Genomic DNA, 23,787 nt, shown 5'->3' with positions numbered 1-23,787 from the left:
GCTGTCAGTAGTTATAGACAATGTTGTAACTTTTAGGAAAATGAAATATTTGTTTTTTTGTTCTGTTCCTGTTTTGTGTGTGTGCAAAGATTTAGAAAACTTCCAAAATGCTTTCCCTTTAAAGCCTTTGTTCAGATTTTTGATTTAACTGCCTTGATGTGCATATTTTATGGTTAATGCTAGGTGGAATTGTGTAGTTATTACAGCTGTTCTGCCATTTAGATTGCTGCGGTGCTCTTAAATTTTTTTTTTAGACAAATATCTGTCTGACTTTCGCTGTTGCTTCAACTTTAGCTGCTGCTTCCAAGGATACACAGGATCTCATCCAAACTCGCATATCATTTCTCCCTGCAGGCTTTTATGGATGTGGGATTTGAACTGTCAGGCTGATTTTTCCAGATACTTTTGTGTTTGTCCAGTTTGTACGTTTTGTTTTGTTATTGAATAAATGAATAGGGAAAGTGACCTCACTGAAAGTCTCTTCTGTCATCACAGCTGACTAAAATGAAACTCTTTTTTCTTCATAGGCTGTGAATTTAACTTTTGGAAGTACTTGACTTGACTGCACATAGACCTACACATTATCTGTGCCCCATCAACCATGAGCAGCAATTACAGTGTGTCCCTGATTGGACCCTCCCCCTGGGGCTTCAGACTGCAGGGTGGCAAGGACTTCAGTATGCCCCTCACCGTCTCCAAAGTGAGTACCTCAGCTCGTACCTCTCTAGTCTCCTGGGAACAGATGCAGTCTTGTAGCAAGTCCATCTCGGGACAAGCACGAGACATTGTGGACTGAATGTGCGTGGGGATGTAGACTTATTAGGGTGGGGGTAGGGTATTTAGATTTGTGTCTCATTTTTAAAAGGAGTGGATATTCAGAAGAGTACATGTTAATCCTAGACCTTAATATGTTGCCTCCTAAATGAGGTGTCGCTATTAATAGCTCATGATACACATAACACATTGTCCTCCATGTTCTCTTATTACGAAAACACACACACACACACACACACACAGTTCCATGATGCTCAGAGTGCAGGAATGGCAGACATGCTCCCCAAGCTATCTGGCTGCTGGGTGATGATAGAGACACTACCACAGATTCTATTATGCAGCTCACGCTCGCTTAAACCACTGCTGGTTCTCCGAACACCCTGTGGCCCCTCTGCAACTCCCTCTCTGTCTCTCTCTCTCTCTTTTTATTTTTTTAAATCCTCCTGTTCCATTTTTATCTCACATATCCATCCTGTAAGAACAGTATTAGCCTGTTCCCAGAAAAGTGAGATAGCATGGTACATTTGTAATTTGGTGAAGTCCCCAGGTGCTGCATAGATGAACTATAAAAAGCGTAAAAGGTGATCTGACCCTGCTTATTCAAAGTGGATTTGAAAGTTTAATGAGTCCTACAGGACTGTACACAATGTAAAGCCAAAAAAAAAAACGTGTTATCAATGGTTTTCTGGGAGGAAAGTGTTTGTTTGTGATGGTGTTTGTCTGTTAGTCTGCATATTGCCAGGGCAGAGTCCATTTTCATGGGAAATGAGGCATGCCAAAGTAAGATGAAATGCAAGTAAATCTCTACAGAGGGAGCACAGGATTGCTTGTGGATCAGCATGCTCTTTTTGGTCATGTGGAGAGGCTAAGTCTGAAGAATATTTGTCTGGGAGATTTACTGCTATAAATCTAAACTCAGGCCTGGCAGCCTGGGCTAGCTGGCTCAGGTCAAGTGTGGGGCTGCTGGCATGGTTTTTCTCAGTGAAGAATGGGCTTTGTGGTGATGAATGGCTAGACTGTAGCTATGCTGCTGTTACAGGACTTGTATCTGGAAAATGTGGGAGGATTTCTGATACTGTGACTGTTTGGGATCTGCCTGAACCCGTAGCTCTGTGATCCTTCAGTTTAATAGTGCGTAATGTAAAAGGGCAGGTTTTACCTATACTAGCTTCCATTAGTGAAAGTACAAGATAAGGGTAGATGGCAACAGGAGAAGGACAGGAAGTATTTATGTATACGTTTGCCAGTCCTATATCTATACACTTCCTGAGTTCAATTGGATTATGTTGAAGGAAGCTTCGGTTGTTAAATGTGGAAGGCCACCCAGATGGACCTCTTTTAAAATCTTTCTCAACTTCCAAAAAACAAAATAACATCAAATATTAAATTGTCATATGGGTTGACATGACTTATTTTATTTAGTTGTCTATTGTATTGTCTCAACACAACAATCCTTACCAACCACAAAATATATTTTGGTTCTCCTATTCAGGCAGATAGGAGAGTGATGGGAGTGTCGTTTGACAAGGAGTTGACTTGCCTTGTGTTCCATGTATTGACACAGGCCGAAGAAAGAACACAATAATGTATTAGACTAATTGTGTCTCATTGTCATTCCAGTAAAGCTCTGTAGCTATAAGGCTTTAATAAAAAATTCTGCTCTACAGTGTTCACATTATGTTTTTGTTTCCGTATCTGGTGACGTCTTGGCAGAGCACAGAAACGGGTTATCTGGTGGAAGTATTTGCAGACCTGTCATTTTCAAGAGGGCATCAAATGGGCTTTAACACTGTGCTGTCCTCAGGCTTGAGGACAGCTCGGTCCCACTGCCGATGGATTAGAGAGGTGTGTGTTGACGTGGTTGTCAGTGTGTGAGTGCCAGGGCATGGTTGCCTGCTGCCATCCTGCAGATGTCCGAAGTGGTTTCATGGTTCAGGACGTCCACCCTGTAACTGCACAAGGACACGTGGAGCCAAGCTGGCAGGACTGACGCACATGAATAGTGCCCACTGCAGCACGACCCTATGGGAGATAATGGCTCTTCCTGTCAGAGGAAGTTATTTATACTCCACAGGCAGCCAAGAATGGGGAGAGACAGAGTGCTGCTGACACCAAGCTGCTGGTAGTGAGCATAATCTTGAGTGGAAATCTGAAAAAGAAGCAGAGAGAGACAATATTTTATTTCATTTCTTGTCTTGAATACCTAATATGGCCTGGTGGTGTGCAAAGTATTTTAGCTTTGGGGGAAATGATCTCAGGTTCCTTTTTGAATAGGACAGAAGGATTTTTCTTTTTACGTAACACACTTGCGCCGCTCCCTTGCTTTCATGCCCCTATGCTACAGTACCCACCATGGTGTTGAATTATGTCAACATTTGAAGGACCTATATTCCCAGGGAGATGGATGAATGGAGGCACACCCTGAATGTGTTAAGGCCTGAAGCACATGCCTCAGTCTCACCAACACTCTCAAACCACTAAGCAGCCATGCCAAGTCAGAACTAGCTGCCAGGCTTAGCAAGTATATAATTTTTACCTTATACAGCTGTACCTATCATAGCAATGACAGCTTTGTTTCTGATGCATTGCAGCTTGATCTCAGCTCAAAAACGGGTTGTTATTGTGAGTCTTTAGAGACTAAAGAAGAAGGAGCTGCAGCTGGAATCGCTGTATGTTTACAGAAGGTTGACTAATAATTTGTAACAAAATCAAATATGCTATGTAGTTTTGGCTTCCTTTGACCCAAAGTTCTGACTGAGTTAGTCATCAAACAAGATGGTGTCTTTAATTTATTACCTCCTTAAGGCAACATGACAAGGGTGTTGGGACATACCCCCCCCCCTTCCAAAAAAAAACCCTGAGGCTTGTAAAGTCATAAAGGATGCAAGCACTGCCAACACTACTTGAAAAAAAATGTGCTTTTGCTGGGTCTACACATTCAGATATGCCTTTTTTTGACCACTTCACTGCTACCAGTCCCATCGAGAATTGCGGCTCACGCAGGTCCAAGGTAGCATGAGACATCTGCTGCGGTTGTTCCCTGCTACAACATAACAATGCAACCTTCATGAGCTAAGGCTTGCCTCAGGCACCACAGAGCTTTCTTTGTTTCCCAATTCTGGAATCCAGACCTAGGCCCTAAACTTGGTGAAGAGTTAAGTATTGGATGGAGGCAGGTAGCTGGCTCTCGTCCACAAAGACGCTGCAATCAGTGTTTTATGGCTAGAGACAGAAGAGCCTGACTCATGATTCTTGTCTTCTTGAATTTATTCTGTCTTATTTTTGGAGAGTACCATGCATCTGTTTATTAGCAGTGGCTTGAAAACAAATTAGTTTTCAGCTGGACCCTTCTAGTGTCATGGAGCATGCAACGACAATCATTGGACGTACGGTGGGCATTCAAGAAAAGTTTCAGTCTTGCAGATAATTGCACCATCACTAAACGTTTAACTGTTTCCAATAATAAGCAGGAAAGCGGATGCCAAAAACCAACAGGACAAGCAGACCGTAACCCTGATGGGAGTAGAGAATTGAACGAATGTGTCTGGACAATATAGCGGTTATTCCTTCTGCATAGATTTTTCCATATTCATTTAAGCTCTAATCTATCAACAGAGTTTTTCCTAATCTTGTTTCTTTCATTCTCAGACATGACAGCAATGCTCTATTTCAAGAGCTCTTTGTCAGCTGGGGAATGTGTGAGTGTGCTATTTCTGTAGTGTGTGTGTATGTATTATGGGGCAGTACAGGAAGGATTCTCGCCTAAGATCCCATGGCTTGAGTCTCTCTCATCATGTTTGTTTTTGCATGTCTATAGGGAGGCCATTGACCTATGCCTGCTGAGAAGATGAGATTTGTTTGTTGATTCATGTTGTTTTCCTAAGTTGTCAGAACACATTAAATCTTACAGGGAGATAGGGACAGTTCAAACTGTGGATGCCCAGAATATATTTTAATCTGGAAAGGCACACAGCTTCTCTATTTCCATTCCATTGTATGATTCAATGTGCAATGCATTGCTTGAAAATCATTTAAAAATAGGTGTTTAGTGCTTCCATAAAACATATATGTAAATATGATGCCCTAATATTCATTCATTCATTCATTATCTGTAACCACTTATCCAGTTCAGGGTCGCGGTGGGTCCAGAGACTACCTGGAATCATTGGGTGCAAGGCGGGGAATACACCCTGGAGGGGGCACTAGTCCCCGGAGTGGGAATCGAACCCACAACCTCCAGGTCCCTGGAGCTGTGTGACTGCGACACTACCTGCTGCACCACCGTGCTGCCTCTGCCCTAATATAAACACAGCAAAAATAAATCACACATTTTGTTTTCCAATTTAAATAACACAACCACAACGAGCTAGGTGAAGGACTGAAGTAAACGAAATCTATAGTAAAATCTATATTCTGTGTGTTGCACTAATCCCTCGAGCCAAAAGAAGGCTATGTGTGATGATTATCTGTTAGCAGAAATCATATTTCCGACCTTTGTTTAAATGGACTGAAAAGTCTGATTGATTTCATTTTAATAATATTTATGTTAAATATAATTACAATTAAGCTGCAGTGAATTTCAATCTTGTTAAACATATTTTGCTGAACGAACTAGATAATGGGCTCATTTTCAGGTCCCCTGAGTCTGTTCCATACGCAAAAGGCCCCAGATAAGTGTTACCAAGGCAATTGTAAAAATATATAATAAATAATTTATAATGAGGTAGAATCATTACATTTTTTTTTCTTTTTTCATTATCCTCTTATTTCATTTGGCAATATTGCTGGAGGGATATTTTGATATTAAGTGATGGATTAACATGATATGATCTTATCAGATGTCTCTCAGCAGACCTTATCTTGTCCGAGATTGTCTGTGTTGTAAAATACACAGCAGAAGCAGTATTGCCTTTCTTAAACAGTCATCAGAATCAGAACCTGTTGGAAAAATTGTTTTTCCAATGTAAGCAACCTGATGGTGCAGTTTTAGTTGCCTGGCATATGTTACAACTGACAGCTGTGCGTTGGTTGATATTAGGAGAGGAAGGAAACAGTAGGTGTCTAAGCTTTCCACGTTTTCATAACACGCACTGTTCCTTCACAAGAACCCTCAATAGCATTATATCAGCCGGACCTTTCAAGGGTCATTAATTATGTTTCTCAGATGAAAAGGAAATTCGTACTCAGTGTTTCTTATGCCTGGGTAGAGTTTCCCCTGCCTTTCTGAATTAGCCCAGGGTCACTCCTTTGTGGTCGTGTCTTTCCGACCTGATCCCTCCCCCTCATAACCTCTCATTCCTCCAGCTTTCTCTTAGCTGGATATATGATAGCCGTACTGAACAAATACATACTAATTTTAGCTGCCTGCATGGGCTGAATCCTGTATTCCCTCATGGGTGCTCTTTTACACTCACCTCTTATTTAGGCTCTCTTTACGACTGGAATGTTTTTGTGTGGCGTGACCATGCTGTTGGTGCATGTGATTGAATTGCACACACGTGAGTGTATGCTTGCGTGTTCTGTGATTAAAGGATGATTGCAGGGAGTAGATCCATTTCTAACAACAATACTCAATTGCATAAGCTGAAGGTTTGAGAAGAACAAGAAGAGAACTTGATGAATGGTTTCCAAAGGGCTGTGGGTCCTTTTTCGCCTCAAATTTCCAGAGAACTGGCTTGGCTGGTCTCTGTCCTGGAGGATTCCATAAACTTCCTTAATCGTTCCGGAGACTTGAGTATTTCTACATAATACCATAAACCTGCATACAGTCATGCTCACTGTGCAAAAGATGTAAACCTTATTATAGGGATATATTAGCTCTATAACCATGTCTACGTTACTCAAGTACATGCATGTCCATCATCTTTGCTAAGACAGGATGTAGTGGTATGGGCATGGAGTCAACACAGGCGACACAGTCGCTCAAGTAAATGAGTCCCAAGCCTAGAATACATCCTGCAAAAATTACGTGCGGCTCATAGGACATAAAAGTCACTAAAGAGTGATGTGGCTTTGGCATTAAAAGTTATACAATGTTTTAAGACACTTTTAACTTCTCATTTTTGAAAGAAAAATACTTTGAGGTTTGTTATTAGAGGAGAATATAGAGAAACCACGCTGGATGTTTTCATCTCCGAATTAGCCTTGGCCACTTAGAAATGTCATTGAATTACAGTGGGATGGGCAGCAGTCTGAATGACAATGTAAAAGTCTGTTTGATGTACTACAAACATTAATATTATGTTCTGTCAAAGTAATTTATAGAAATGTGATGGATTTATAGATATGACATGTGCGTATTACAGACATCCTGCATTACATTAGCGCTCAGATGGCTGGTTCAGTGAGTGGTAATCCTGTGGCAAACACAAAGGATTTTCTTCTAAACTAAATTGGATGGTGGATTTTCCCATAAAACTGATAAAAGTTAAATATTTCTATTTTTATCTTGATCATACTGATGTAGATTATGTTAAAAAGGTAAGACTTATAAATGGGGTAAAATATATGGTTTGCTTGAAGCGATTTGACCTTCCTGGCAAACCTTGAGAAGGCTGGCTGCCCATCTATTGTAAATGGCTGTCTTAAATTTGCACTTCTATTTGACTGTGCCAATAACTGAAACGATACCAACACTCGTCGCCAAATTCCACCTCCACTTGAAATTAGGCAAAATACTCAAGGCGTCTCTAAAACAGCGTTGAAAGTAATGAATAGGCCATCAGAGGATAGACGGAATAGCTAGCAGATGCGTTCTCTCTGGAGAACTTTAGTTATGTGGGCTGCTTTTTCTGTTTACATGCGAAAGCAGGATGCAGAGAGATTTCATACCTGGATATCTTCAGCCAGGCTTTGATTTGTGCAGTTCTGATGATCAGCCTCAGGCTATGTCAAGTTCTCACAGACAGCCATGTGCACACGCTGGTGATTCATAGCCATTGGCAGTGCAACAAGGTGAGTTGTAAAAACGTCCTTGTTGTTCGGATGTATGATTTAAAGCGTGATGGTTTGTGGTTGTGATGCTATAAAATCAAGTATGTGATTACATGTCAGCCCAGCACTAATGGAAGCTAGCACTTGGGCTCTACAGCAGTGTCCTCAGGATGAATACATAGCTGCTGTGTTCGAATGTGTTTCTTCAAACACACACACACAAACACCATGTGGTAAAAGAGATAAGTGAAGGAAATTTCAGCTTCAAAGGGAAAGATTAACACTTCTGACCTCATCTGAAACAACCAAGAATCTCCAAATCCAAGAAAATGTAGATGAAAAGTACAATGCATGGGCCAATCACTTATAGTTCAACCCTTAATTTTTCTAGATTGCATCTCTTTCGCAAGCAGCATTGATTTGGCTGTTAGCAATTATCCTGTGAATGCACTTTCGCTTTGATCACCCAAAGTGTGTGGGATTCTTTAGGGCTTTCTTTTGAATGCATGACAAAAAGAAGCAATGAAAGGATTTGCTTTAGCACATGGTGTGATTTATTTTTTAATGATTTTTATTTTACAGTCATTTTCTAAACTGTAAATACAATATAACAATATGGAGTGGTTACTGGGATATAGATTAAGTCAAAATCTCTAAATTGTGAGGATTTTCTAGGGTGAGGATTATCAGTTTCTTGGTGATGGGCCCTAATGTCCAAATGTTTGTAGATATCTGCTTATCCAACATTTTTTCTGGAGTCACATGCATTAACAGGAATTGTCTCTTATTTTGATTGTACTCACAAGAGAGCAGTAGTTATTAATACGCCCATATTGGTTGACAGATTCCAACCTAAGAGAACACAGTGCCATCACTCCAGAGCCCAATGCTGGGGAGCTTTATACCCCACTATTTGGCATTGGACAATGTATGGCTATTTCAGAACATACCATTCTTTTGACAGTGATTTCTAAAAAGATTATATAAGCTGCATATACACAATAAAATGCCCAAATCAGTGGAAGGTGCATCTTTTGATCACTGCATTCACATATTCAGAATCTGTATAGAAAGGGCATGCCAAGTCCAATAAAATATTGATCAAATAAATGTCAGTTTTTTTTTAAATATCATTATCATTATTGTGACTACTACCTTTTCAAATGGTTCAGTGCGTGCCTTGGTTTTTGGATGAACTTGTGATGATATAAATGCACACTGATGGCTCTGAAGGTTTATAATACAATGCAAGCAGTTTAACAGCCCTGCAGTCAGGCAGGTCCATTCTAGTAGGACTAGCTCATCTGGTTTTAATCTGCAGTGTGGCATCGCTGAAGAATAAAAGAACATCCATCATTCCCCAGTGCTTCCTTGCTCCACTTTGATATATTCCATCCAGATTCACTGCTTTTGTTTGTTGACAAATGGCATTTGGCACTGGGTAAATGGCCAAGAATACACATTGGATGGCAGGGCATCAAAAAAGGAAGTGTATGGATGTAATCTAAACTTGGATGAGAGCTTCTTTTCAGCTCTCCTGTAGCCTGAGTCAAAAACAGACATTTAAAAGTGAGCTCAGGACAGTATTTAGGTAATGCACCTGTTCACATATGCTTATGTCATGATGCAATAATATTGCTGTTAAAGACTTGGAGAATGCTATGTAGTTTGTCCTTATGTCACCTGAAATGATATCAGAAGTGATCAAGCAGTCATTGAAGGGGGATGTGGAATGAGTTTTTCTGTTTTGTTTTGCCTAGCTTGGAAGAATCTTAAACATGCCTCTAACAATGGCTTCTTTACATCCTGTGCTATCAAGAATCAGCAGACTCTTTCTCATTAACCAAGCATGCATCCTGTTGACCATAGCAAATAACCAGAAGCAGTAGTTGGTCCTGAAAGTTGTTTCACACATCTCTACCAGTGTATCTGAAATAAAATTTAAGCTTTTGTTTCCTGTGCGAGACCTTTAACACAATCACAAGGACATGATTTCTGTTTTAGTATTTCCTCAACAATCTGTTGTCTTAGTGTTCAGTGGATTTGATTTATTTCGATGCTACTGTGTGATCTGGTGGTAGGTTGACATCAGCGCTTTCGAGCGTGGTGACTGAGTCGTCTTCATCAAGCTGTGCATTTAGAGTCCATTTAGAACTGGTCTCCTGGAACTTCCTTCTAACTGTGAAAGTCTGTTTTGTTTTGTGTTTCCAAGGAAATAGACTCGAGTTGCTTCACTGGGCCTGTGTGTTTCACCAGTGTGAGCTAAATTATCACCGCCAAGGCGTACAAGAGGCATACATGCATGCCAAATCCAGCCAGGGGACTATCGTGGGGAGCTGCTGGGGCTTGAGTGGCCCTTTGCTTAGAGTTTTCTCTTCAGGAAAACAACTCGTCTTTCTCACTTTACATCTGTCTTAATGCAGTGGCTAGATTTGATACATCTGGAGCACAGCTGGCTAATGTGCTCATAATGGTGCACATACTGTACATTTTTAGCTTGGCCAGAACTATATTATCAATTTTTTAAATTAGAGATAGTACTCATTACTAAGTATCGGCTTCAAGCTGATAGCACAGCATCAGATAAAAAAAAAAAGGAATTTGTGTTGATATGGTGACACGTTTGATACAAATGCTAATCTACATAATTAGAATAAGCCACCCGAGATGAGTTAAACATTTAAAGAAACACTTTGTGAAGTGAGTGGGTCTTTGAGGCTCATTGACTCAGGCCCTTTTGAAGTAATATCCCATCAGGTTTGTTTATGACTGTATAAACAGCACCTGGTGTGCACTACAATTGAGCGTTCTTGGGTTACTCAATCCATGATGACACAGTGTCTCCCTCGAGAGTCAGCTGGGTTTGGCTATTGTTTCAGCACCATATAAGGAACTCCAAAGTATCAGAAGTAGATGTCAGAGTGCTTTCACAAGTGTTCACCACAATCTGCTTCCTGTGACTAGTGCCTATAAAATGTGATGCCTAAAAGCATGCTTTGCAGGACTCATTCATTTGTTATTGTAAAGCATCACATCCTGGTCATCATGTGCAGATCTCTATGGGTAAACCTCCATCACTTGGCATTCTGATTATGCAATGTAGCGTTCCTGCCTTGCCACTAAATACTGGTCCTCTGTGTGGTCTTCAGCCTTAATTATAAGGCTTCAATTCCTTAAGGTGGGGATTAATGAGAACAAAGTGGTTCCTTTGTCACATTATGCATATAAATGTTGTCTTTCCAGTGTTTACGAAAAATAAATCTCTGGACCAGACCTAGAGTAAAGTAGTATATTTCTTTCCCATTTGAGTCCAGCTGTAATAGCAGTTAGCCAGGAGTTACAGAAATGTGGCTACCCATCAAAGTCTGGATCACTGACCAGAGCTGACTCAGAAAGGCTAGAAACCATGCCAGATCACGTTCACTGAACTTCACAGGTTGAAACTCATTGTGAATTTGTCACACAAGGAAGATCTTTTTTGTGGTGTTTCACTCATGCTTTTCGTATAACTACCATCTGTGTGTTGATGATGTTTAAAGTTTATTTGAACGCACAGTGAACTGTGCAGCATGAACAGATGTTACTCAGTCAGTATATCCAACAGCTGATGTATAATGGAAAGTTCCCATTATGTTTAGACAACAGGCACGCTTGCACACATTCAAGCAGCATCTTATAATAGCTTTGAGATTATGAATGGGGCATTGACATGTGGTCAGGTCTGGCTAGGGTATTTTGTAGAAAGAGAATAAAACCATAATGTTGTATCACAAAAGATCTTAATAAGAAATTTCAGTGTAATTTAATTGTGGTTAGCATAACTAAATGAGAGGAGGAGCACGTGGAAGCAATTGGCTGCTGTACATGTTGGAATGGAGACAAATGTTCAGCGTGGTGTCATCTGGTTTAGTGTAACTCATGTCTCCAGATGACAAAGAGCAGAATTTTGGTTCTGTTAATTACTCTGACTAGGCACACTGTAATTATTCATGTATATGGTTATAATTATTGGAATGGCTTGTGTTTTTCCCGACTGTCATTATCTTGTTCAGCGTGGACAGTGCTCTAGTTATAAAGGATGTTTGTAGGCATTTTCCCACAGTCTCTGGAGAATTTCCTCAGTCTCCTTTTGGTTTTAATTTGAAAGGATTAGCTATCAGACATGAGAGGATATTAAAAACATTTTTTAGAATACTGCTGAACCTATATTTACCAAGTTTCTCAAAGTAAGAGTGCTGATCTTGTACATTGAATGTACATGAACTAGAGAAGTGTTAAAGCAGGCTCAGACTTCAACATCATAATCAAGTAAACTGGGGCCATCTTAATCAATAATAGTATATGAATACTCTACCTATTGTTTTATTGATGTATGGGATTTTAAAATGGCCAAACCAATTGTATATCTTCATACAATTTTGGAAAATAGCTCAATAAATATTTAGTCGCCATTTTTTTTAACCAATATTGCTCCTGCAATTTCAATCACAATTATTTTCTTAAAAGTAAAAAAAAAAAATTATTTAACCTTTATTTCACCAGGCAAGTCATTAAAAACAACTTCTTATTTACAATGGAAGCCTGGCAACGCTAGGATCTGTCTTTAACACTGAATGTAGAAGGCCAGACTGTCATTTAGTTGTTGGTTGTCATGTACAGCACAGTAATTGGCTGCCTCAGATTGGTCTAACTCTGTTATATAGAATGTAAATATTCACATTTCAGACTGATTAAGACACTGTTCTTGATAATGGATCGTAGTATAAAATGATAGCTCTTGTGATTTGAACATGGCGTTTTTTAAAATTGCAAATTCGATTTTGTTTTGTTTCATGTACATTAAATATTTCATATTAAAGAGATCAATTTCCTAGTATTAAGCTCTCAAATCCATCACTTTTAATACACTCTACATCTAATAAATCAATATTTAGATGGTAAACAGTGCAAAGAGTTGTAAGTTACTGTAGGGTAGAAAACAAGTTTAGAACCACCTAGTATAAGAGCTTTTGCTTGCATTGCCATTGATAGATGCATTATACTGTACCACAAGTGTTGAATAATGAACATACTCAATAAATAAACAAGTCTGGCTTTTGGGATTATTTCTTCCTGTAAGAGAGACCAGTGATAGATCTTAAAAATGCATTATCATCAGATTCCCAGCTAATCACAGCTCATTTATCAAGAAAGCAAATGTTAGTGATTTTTTTTTTCTTTTCATTTGTGTTGAATGTAATCCTGACAACCCTAGACAATACTGAATCATCCAGCGGTCTGTATTTCTCTGTGCTCTGTCATTGCAGAGATGTAGCGTGTGGTGCAGTCTCATTTTGTGATTAGAGGTGTGGGTGATGTGGCGTGAGACATCTTCAGACGACTATAAAAGGAGAAAAACTGTGGTGTCGTCCGAGCAGAACCAACCATCTATTAACATTTACTGCCCTGCACAAAAGCAGCACGTTGGAGCACGCCACTCTACCAGCATGGGTTATGTGGTGTGGTTAACATCTACTGAGTGGAAAAAAAGGGAAATATCTCATCCATTTGGCCTTCTGGAGTATTTTCAGCTGCCAAACACATGTAACGAGAAGCATTTGGTTTCTTTTATACCAGGCCAAACAAAGAATGTTTGTCTCGTTCCTTTTATTTGAGGTGGAACAAAATAACATTAAAGTGCTTCAGTGACACGCCACAATCAGAAAGAAACATGTAGATTATTCAGAATGGAAAATTTCATCGCTCAGAACTGGAGAAATAGTTGATATCTTTTATGGGAGCACTTGTTGAAAATATACACGGCTTGTTACTGTTCTTTGAAAAACAATATGTGGTTCGGCTTGTTAAAGCTGTGTAATAGGTGTGTTAGGGAACACTGCATGACTTGTGCTGTTTAATTATGCATTTGTGGAGATTTATATTTTGTGAGACAGGGCTAGAGTTTATAGTATTTATAAAAAGAGGGTCTCATGGGAATCATGAGCAGAAGTGTGTGTGTGTGTGTGTGCTGGTCACGATTTATTTTTCCATGGGTGGGTTGTTAAAGTGTTCCCCCCAGAAACAGACATTGAGTCTGTTATGCTGTAGAGTCTCCAGGGACTGTTTCACACCTGCTCCACCCTTGAAGCAGCGCTGTCGTAGTTATCAAACTCATGACTCATAACATCAGGACAAAGTCTAGTGAATAACTGCTGTGTCACTCTGGCACACACTTAAAGTTTCTACAGCATATTCCTTGTCCGACTGTTTTGAAACTGCATTTCTGAATCTATGGCTTCTTGTAGTGCTAGGTGTCATACAGTCAAACATAAAAGTCTGAACACCCCTGGTCAAAGGTTTAAATATCACCTGTGCACTTCTATATTTACCAACATAGAAAAATAGTTGATAGGCTTTTATTAATATAAAACAATAACACACATGAAATATTGGTCATTAATTTGGCGAATCAGAAAGTTTTGAAGAGCTGTTCAAAATACAGCAGATAAAATGTAAGCATTCTTTTTAAAAATGTATTTTTGCCTCATCAGTGTTTATAATTGTGAACAATAATTGTTCTTTTAAGAGAAACACATTTGAAGCATGAAGTATCAGGGCTTAGAAAGCAAAGATTTATTAGCTATATTAATAGAACCTTGATACTGTGATGCTATTGTATATTTAGAAATGACATTAACAATAAAGCCCAGCATAAGCTTCAGAATACCTTGCTCACCCCAAGTCACACTTGTAGAGAAATTTTCTTGTAGGCTGATATGGCGTATTTCACTGCTAGACTTGGCCAGACTCTTCTTCTTCTGAGAGCACCCCATTCTGAACTTTACCCTCCTCTCTGTGGCCCCCATTGACCTTCCCTTTGACCCGTGTGTTGGAGAGCAAATCACAATCTGTGCCTGACAGACAACGGAGGTCTGATAAGTCAGAGCTATAAATAGTGCTGTCCACCGGCACTACCAAGGGCCAAAGCGACCATATTTTGTTGACCTCCAACTGGGCTGCCAGCTGCACCTCCACATAGTTGTTTAAGTGCCCAATTAGCCCAAAACGTAGACTGCAGAAATGTCATTACAGCAAATAATGAGAAGGAATTCAGCTCCAATATTGGGATTTCTGTAGGTCTGAAATAATGATGCAGGGAAAACATGGTGCTTCATAATGCAAGTCTCACATTACATGACAGAAAACGCATTGATAAACCCTTGATCTAACATTGTTACAGGTCATCCAGAATTAATCTAATCAAATTGATTATATTTGTGGGATCCTGTGATGGTCTTGATTTGAGGACATGACTGCATATCTCTGCAACATAAACATTAAAGAAGCCAGTATCTGTCCAACCGAGTCTTGAATGAGACCAAATCAGTCGTCATGAATACAATATATAGTGTGAGTGTGTGGCACTCTTGTCCATGTGTGTGGTTTGGTTTTGCAATTGTGCTTTGTTGAACCCCTTGGTACTTATATTTCCTTTGCTAACATAACACAAAGGATAAGTGTGTCTCCTAGTGCTAGTATTGCAAAGACTGGCTCTGTGCATATGCCCTAGGACATTACCTCTCCTCTGCTTACTGTTTCTGTCTTTCTCTCTGAAGTCTGAAAAGAGGAGGTCAGTGTAGCGCAACGTGTCCTTTATTCCTTCAGAGAGCGAAAGAGTCTTTTATCTCTGTCCCACAGAGGCTCTACTGTACCGGACTGCTTAGCACTGTGCAGTCAAAAGCTTCTCTTGAGCTTCACAGAGAAAATCCAATTAAGCCCTCTTTAATTTTCCATTTTAATCCTCCTTCTCAGTGAGCAATGTCTGTTTCTGATGGGCTTTTCTCTTGTCTTCTATTTTTAATAACTGCAGATGAAAAGAACCGAGTGAGCCCTTAAAGAAGCTATTTTGGGTACAGAGTTATGACATGGGCATTGTGAAGTATTTTTCTTTTTTTCCCTTTCAGGTGAGAGGATCATAAAAATTACTTTTTCATTCCCAGGGTTGCTCTGCAAAATTTAAGCCAGTCATAGAAACCAGTCTGAGTAATTTCCTTTTCTTGCTAGTCATCATAGACAGGAGTCTAAACGTTTAATGAGTATGTTGCAACAGAACCAAATGTTCCAAAAAAGCACAGTTGGTGCTGGCTCCTTATTAATTTTACAGGTGCGTGCCAGGACCTGAGCAAGTCTCAGTATGAATGGGCAAACAGGCATTCTAGCTGAGTATAGTTGCTAAACAGAGGTGGTGAATGATTTACAGGCTCAGTGCATGGTTGTGTAATCTCTCCTGGGAACACCTGGAGCTGAGTCGTCCTGTCGTCATGGTTTTATCAAAACCCTTCCTGTCTAGGCGCACATAGAGGGCTCTTCAGCAAATTGCAGATGGCGCCGAATCCTTTTGTTTAATGTGGATGTGAGGTCAGTTTGGTAGCTCCTATTGTATGTTTTAAAGTGTAGGATTGGAGTAGCTCGAGCAGGTTGTAGATCAGCATTGGCGGCCCTTTTAGGCTTGACTCAGTCTGCTTGCAATAGAAGGATGACGCAAACATTACAGCTGCTGTCTGGGAACAGACTCTGCTATTGTGACAGAAGGTAGAGATATCAGATAGAAGTCACACTGGATCTGGGAGGATTGGGGGGCTGTCAGGAGTTGTCGTGATTGTTTCTTTCCACTGTAGGTGTTGAAAATACTGAAACTAAAAAATAAATGAATCTGCTCAACCTTTTGTAAATTTCCACTGAGTGCTCAGTTATTGTTCCACAATGCGCAAAGAAAAGAAAGGAAAATGTAATGAATCCACATTTTTCTCATTTCAAGCCTTTCTTTTGGCACTGAATCTTAAGATACAGGTGTGTTTATTCTCTTCTGTCATTGCAGATTAAGTTAATGCACCATAAAGAAGACATCCCTCAGGGAAATGCTTCATTTTGCTGTTAGAATTCGAGGTCATTAGGACTACTCTGTGGCTAGTGTCCAGAGCACAGCTAATTAAAATTCTTGCTAAACATATCTTTCCCTATATAAAATAATTGAATCCGGTTTTACTACTTGCAGCAGTGCCGCTGCCCAGACAAGTCTCTCAAGGCTTTCTCTCCTCCACAATCAGCTCATAACTTTGCAATTCCCACTGAAGGATAACACAGGCCAACCGCTGTAGATACTCAGCAGTACATTGCCTGTAGATCCTAGCACATCACCATATAACTCAACACAGTTTAGATTTGTGCATCTCTCTCATTGTCGTCTGTTGGCAGCAAGTGGCTGTTAAAGTATTAGGCTGTTGTTTATTAGCACAGACAAGTGTACCCTTCTTTAAACACTAACAAGACCAACAATGGTTTCTCCAGTCTAGTGTAATGGGCTGTCAGACCTAATCTGATAAAGCAACCAACTCCACAGCAAGTTAAAGCTCCAAGCACGGAGGTGCATAGCAGATTTAATGCCCCTAATAAATTACTACATCTCCAGCTGGGCCCTTGTGTATGGCTGCTCCTCTTTGGGGTTGTATTTCATCGCAAGCCACTCATGTAAGCCTCTGCCTGTTCTCGGTGCATCAAAGCTTTGCCTTATGGATTGTGCTTTATTGTTTGCTGGAGTTTTTTTTCCTGTCACAACCAGGTGGGTCAAAAGGGCAGCTGAACATCACTCATTTGGTAAAGAATATTTTTCCCACTGGCTTCCATGCCCTGATTGATTTAGAGGCCCAAGACATGCTGAATATACCATATAATCATTAGCAGTTAGAGGACTTCTTTTAAGTTTGCAAAATATATGGCATACATCTCTTTCTTACATCAAAATGGCCTGGGTATTGCAGTATCTGTGCAGACATGGCTCTTGCCATGTTTTTCTGAGCTATTTTAGTACGGACTGATGACTGATAAGAGCAAAGAACAACAATAGGCCGCCTTCTCATGCCCATTGAAAGCTATGTGTTTTTACTGCTTATTCAAATCACTTGTCTGCTTCTTTCTGCAGCCAGGATGTGTGCCCAACTTCATAAAACCTTTTAAAGCAAGGTTGAGGAGACGGCACCGATGATATGTTGAAATGTTTCATTTTTAGTTGTGCGTAATATTTGACTCCTTTCAACATGGTTTTTTATTAGAGTCGAGACTTACCTTCCTGTTCCTTTCTCACCTCTGCCCTTATTTGTTTTGTGCAGTTGACGGATGGAGGGAAAGCGGCCAAGGCAAAGATCAATGTTGGAGATATTGTTCTTTCTATTGACGGCATCGCTGCAGACAGCATGACCCACCTGGAAGCACAGAACAAGATCAAAGCCTGCACGGGCAACCTGAACCTCACCCTTCAGAGGTAGAAACTTCTACACCCACTGACACGGCCCAGCCCAAATTGGCTGACATACAGTACTGTGCAAAAGTCAGAGACAATCCATTTTTCTTTCATTTCTATACATACATATGTTTTAAGGATATAATCCTGATGAGATAGAAGATAATCCTCTAAAGCAAGAAAGAGAAAAGGCAAAGGAACATGATGAAGAAAATATTGACATACCGCAATCAAGAACCCTTCAAGAAATCCTTTTTCCCCCCCTGAATTATTTACAATTTGTGGAGGTCCATCTTCATTACGCTTGTTTAGACTACGTTCTGTTTTGGCTGAATTTAGTCCTGCATTTATAACAGAGCCAGAATGGATCTATAATCAGTCAATGGCAGAATGAAACCCACCATGACGGAGATAAGATCAGTAATTGTGTGAATATGATGAGCGTGTGCTATGGGCAATGGAAAGAACTGTTTGGTTAAGAGAGAGATGTCTGCCATGCCTTTCCCTCGGGGGGCCTCTTTGCTGGGCATGCAGGATGTAATGCAATCATGATGTTTGGATTCAGAGCTCTCTCTTGTTTTAGCCTGCTCCTGGTGCTTGTAGCTGTACTCATCAAAACTGTTTGCTTCGTTGTCTCCTAGCTATGAAATACGTGTTAACATTTCAGCTGGACTCTTCCAAGAGGCACCATGGAAAGTTTCAGTACAGGTCAGTAGTGGAAGAATATTAGCCTCGCTGGATGAGAATACTATTAAGAAAGACCTGCCAAGATCAGTCTTTAGGGTAGACTTTCCTCTTTATACCTTTTTCGTAGTGGAGAGCATATGTGCAGCTGGATAGTAAGGTGAATTAAAGGACACTTGGAGTTTACCTGTCATTTGTTTACGTGGACCAGTAGTAGATTAGATCAGATAAAACAGCATCTAGGCCTTGATACAGAAGCTAAGTGGGGTCAGACAGACTCTAGAGTTCATATACTAGCGTTATGGGCTTTGGGGAATGAAATTGAGAGAGAGACGAACATTGTGCAATAGCTCTGGAATCCCTCATTAAACATTTTTAATGCATTTTTCATAGCTGTTCAGCATTTGACAAATGAATCTGCTAAAATCGTCAAACCAGACCTGCTATCAACTAAAAATCCACAAACCGTTCCAACACGGCAGGTTAGCTATTAAAATAACATTGCTCTTAGAAAAGAGCAGAGTTTGCTTAGAGGTCCCTAAGAGCTATTTTAACTCTGTAAGCAAAGCATTAGAAACCACCCAGAACACAGCTGTTGAGGGCCCCATCTAAGCTGTTATTTGCAGGTCCTTAATAAACTGCCTGACTGCTGCCCCTACTGTGGGTGCATGACCTAATGTGCTGCTGAAATGTGGGAAAGCCTTTGTTATACTGCTCTCATAGTGCATTTTCTATAGATGATACAGTATGCAGTGTGTAATAACTCAAGTATCTATAAATCACATCTGCGACCACACACCAAATTTTCTGATTTGCCTTGAGCAAACTGGTAGCTCAAGAGTGGTAGCTAATGTCGTATAAAAACAGAGCATCTCTTTAACGGAACTGCTGTATAAGAAAAAACAGAGAAATCCATCATTGTTACAGAATCCCTGTTTATTCAAGCTATTAATCTTGTGTTTAGTGAAGTGTGCATTGGTTTTTTTTGTTCTTATTCATTCTGCTCCTGCAAGGAAAGACTGAGGAGACATTTTAAACTAATGGAGTGTAAAACTGCTCCATAGCACAGATGCTTGTAATCTCCTGGATGCAATAAATGTGGTGGCATCAAACACACTGAGACTTTGCCACACCAGACGACGCAATGTTATTTTTCACTACCTTGGTTATTTTTCAGGGAGACTTGGTAATTTGTACAAATTAAAGATCAGTGTTTGCAGTTCAGCACAGCTTTGATTTACGGAAGAGTTCAGTGCCCAGGAAGCTGTGAGTTTTCCTGTGTTATTTATTCTGTGCTTGTTTACTTGTGTCAATGGACAATGCTAAAAGATGTCATTCCATGTTGAAAAAACACTGGCTGCAGCAGAAGCTATGGGATCCTAATGTGAAATGAATTGTGCAGACGTTGATCTATCCCTGACCCCTCCTTCTCTCTCCAACTCCAAAACCAAAATTCATACCTCCTTGTGTCAGTTCAGCAACACTGCAGGGGCACATTGATTTCTTTCAATCATTTTAGACCACATGCTCTTCCCTTTCCTGTTTTTTTAAGGTTTGTTTCCAGCCCCAGTAGCAGGGCCTTTGCTGAAATGACGCATGTTGAATGGCGCCTGAGGTTTGGGACAGGTTTGTAAGTAGGTCCATAATATGGGGCCCTTAAAAACAGCACTAGTTTTCAGAGGCATAACAAACTCCACATTCATGTGCCGCAGCTGTGGTCAAACGCAGCGTGTTACCTCCAGGTGAACCACTTGGCTGTAGGAAGGTTGTGGACAGGTCAAAGATGCACGTGCACAGAGAACTGATTTGTTCAGGTGTGAGCTGGATGTTCCCATGAACATTTCAGTGACAGCCCAAGCTATATGAGCCAGAACTGATTTTAAGGAGCTAAAAGTTCAAACTATGGTCAAAACATTCAAAAGCAGACTACAATAGTTAAATATTTTTTCCTAACGCAACGTTTTCTTAAACCACACAGACTATGATTTTCAGCTGAAGCTTAGTGTTGGTGTGCTTTGCGTGTTTGTTGGATATCTACTTTAGTATTAATTACTTAAATATTGTGTATCAGCATAAAAATGAAGCCACAAAATCAGGTAAAATATTCCAGGCTGGTAATTATTTGCAGCCATTTCCTATTTCACAGAAAAACCAAACTGGAAATGCATTTCTCTTCTTAATGTCCAAAAAACATGTAAACATTTTCTGCAGACTCTAAAAGACTACACAATTAATGATGGGTCTTACATCATTATGATAAATAGCTATACTTTATCAGCAGACTTTTGTCAGCATCCACCATTAATAAAGGCAGATACAAACTTCTACACATACATTATGCAACTGTCCATGGAGCTAGAAGGTGCCTGAAGGGTACAGAAATATAAGCTCATATCTGAAGACCTCAAAAATCCATGTGAAACTCTTCATTCTTATGTTTGTGTCACCTGCAGAATTTTCCCCTCAGAATTAAGATACAGTACCAGCTTCTCATTGGATTTCAAGAGCACAAGGCATTGTTTAGAAAAGGGCGTATGTGTTTAGGGGACATACCAATACAATGAAAGAAATACAGATAATAAAAAGTGACCATTTTGGGCATTTTACAAGGCAGAGTAAGATAATCGTGTCCACTCTGTGCTGGAGACACAAATCCATTCCCTCTTCTGGCCTCCTGTCAGCTCCTCTCTTCTCTCCTTCGTTTGTTTTCTCTGTGGCTGGGTTTTACACACTGAGTTTCTCTTAAATGAACTGCAAGTTCTATTTGTCTTTTGCGGGTTAGCATTCATACTCTGGCTGACATTTCACTCCAGGAGTCACTGTAAGGTCAGAATAATGTCTGCATGGATAAATAAGTTTCTTGGTCATGCCATGCATCTTGAAACACAGGCAGTACTTTCTATTTATGTTTTATGTTTAGTTCTTTAGTATAAACTGCACATTTAAAGTTAGTCACAAAGCTAAAACTGTTCACACATAAAAGTCCAGACCAAGTTGAAAAATGTTGATGTTAAACCCAAAAACAGCTAATTAGGTCCCTTACACTCCATCGCCTCCAGGTTTATATAAACAGTCCACCATGCCTTTTAAACACCAACCTTATAGTTATTCCATCAAATAAAACCATCCTGCCATGTAACCAAGATATATATGCTAATAGGAAGTCTTGCTTTAATATGCATGCAGAGTTTGAGTTGACATGGGTTTGGTATTCAAGAAACCTCCATCTGGCATGATGCTGATTTACCGACCGAAGACTTGAAGAAGAAGCCTTTTTACTTCTGTTAATGAAGTAAATCATCTCCCAGTCAGGTTTATAACTAGGTTCTCACTTGTACCTCGGGCCTGAACTAAAAATCATTAACGCTGCAGTTTACATTGGAGAGCGGTTTGAAAATCTGTTAGCAGGTTACTGGGGGCAACTTCTAAAATACACACAGTTTTCTTACAAACATGCAAAGCTATCTGTCGTTCAGAAGAGCCTGGAAAAAGACTGCTAACACTAGCCAAGCAAAACCACTCAACTCTTATTCTTCAGGAATAGCACCCACACATTTATGAATGACAGAGGCACTTCAGTGTTTCAAAAGAGCTCAGAAACTTGAGACTCCAAATCCAGTTGTTTGTTCAGAAGACTGTGGCATCTGGTGTTAGACTTGTCATCTTCATCCTTTTCCACATAATACTACTGCGCTCGTCATTTCCCTTTTTTCTTTCTTTCTTTCTTTCTTGCCTTTTTTCTACTTCTTTGTTACCCCCTCACACTAACGGTTACTCCATATTTCATCCATGTATCTCCCAAATGCCAGCCTTGTATCTTTTAAATTCTTCTACAAAGAGGACAAACTAGAAATGACGTGTATCAGTACAGAATGCCTAATGTCAAGCTCACCTTTCCACTCTTTTTAATTTATACAATAAACTACCATCCCTTTGTCTTTAGTTCCTCTCTTAAGTGAAATGATAGATGATGAAAATCGAAGCTTCAGATCAGATGCAAAGTGTCACAATCTTGAAATCACTTCTTGTTGGGCTCATTTATTATCTCATTTATTTTATTTGCTGTATTTGGTTTGCTCAGCGAGACTCTGGCGCCATGCAAATAACTTCGATTTAGCTTCCATTTCAGGTTTAACTGGGTTTAATGCAGGCTCGGTGTGGTGTGTTGGCACGCTTGTTTAGAACCCATCTCGTGTAATGACTTGTAAATGAGCTCTCAAACAGTGGTAGAATGAAGCTAGAGAAAGAATAAACATGCAGCAATAAAATGGATTAGAATACAGCGCTTGCTTTTAACAAGATGTTGTGGCTAATTGGATCTGCAGTATATTGTGTCTAACTGGAGTAGCTGTTCTCTGTGGTTCTCTTTCACTCTGGGCTTTTAGATTAGTGACACTCGAAGAACAAGTGTTTGATTAATATTGTTCAATCTTAATTATTTATTTTTAATGATTTCATTTAGTTTAATTTAGCTGTGTGGGTTCCTAACATTTCATAAAACTACTAGTATTGGAAGTGGATTTTCTGTGTTGTGAATCATGTCCTTTATTCAGCTTAGCTTTCTGACCTGTCAGGAGAGATTTTAAACTCCAAACAAGCCCTGAACCTGCTCCAGGGTCTCCCACTGCTCTTTAATGTACTGTTACACTCACTGGAGTTTTTATTCCTAGCTTGCACTCCTACACTCTGCCTTCATCTGGGTACTAATTCAGCAGAGCAGAAACACAGATGCAGCGCGTCTCTTCAGTGTCATTTTGTTTCACAGCCATGCTGTGAGGTCTGGAACCATCCACCTGTTTCTGTTTTCCAGCTTTGTTAAACCCTCGAGACTTATTATATATATATATATATATATATATATATAATTTTTTTTTTTTTATCCTGAACCTTCAGTTACTTCAGTTTTAAGCAAGTTCTAGAGTAGTGAGCTGAAGGATTAGGACACATGTGGACCCTTTGATTTTAGAAGGTTAATGCCCACAGTTCTGGTTGTCATCAGTGACTTATCTGCTTGGCGCTGTAAAGCTGGGGCAATGTTGAGGGAGTAGTGGAGAGGTCACGCCCATCCCTCATCACCACCTTCAGGCTCTTGTCTTTGCCCATAAACTTCCCACAGTCCT

The 23,787-nt window shown here is 39.9% G+C and overlaps 1 protein-coding gene across 5 annotated transcripts in view; it reads left to right on the top strand.

Annotated features, from left to right (window-relative positions):
* pdlim5b (PDZ and LIM domain 5b) overlaps nt 1-23,787 on the top strand; it is a 58,710-nt gene that overhangs the window by 8,470 nt on the left and 26,453 nt on the right. For all 5 annotated transcript variants that reach the window (XM_066650302.1, XM_066650301.1, XM_066650304.1 and 2 more), the window contains 2 exons: nt 528-700; nt 17,853-18,004. In XM_066650302.1, the coding sequence (XP_066506399.1) occupies nt 602-700; nt 17,853-18,004 (251 nt within the window). In that variant the 5' untranslated portion in view covers nt 528-601. The remainder of the gene's footprint in view (nt 1-527; nt 701-17,852; nt 18,005-23,787) is intronic.

This window comes from Hoplias malabaricus, chromosome 18 (assembly GCF_029633855.1).
Source record: "Hoplias malabaricus isolate fHopMal1 chromosome 18, fHopMal1.hap1, whole genome shotgun sequence".
NCBI lineage: Eukaryota > Metazoa > Chordata > Actinopteri > Characiformes > Erythrinidae > Hoplias > Hoplias malabaricus.
This window is presented reverse-complemented; position numbering and strand designations above follow the sequence as displayed.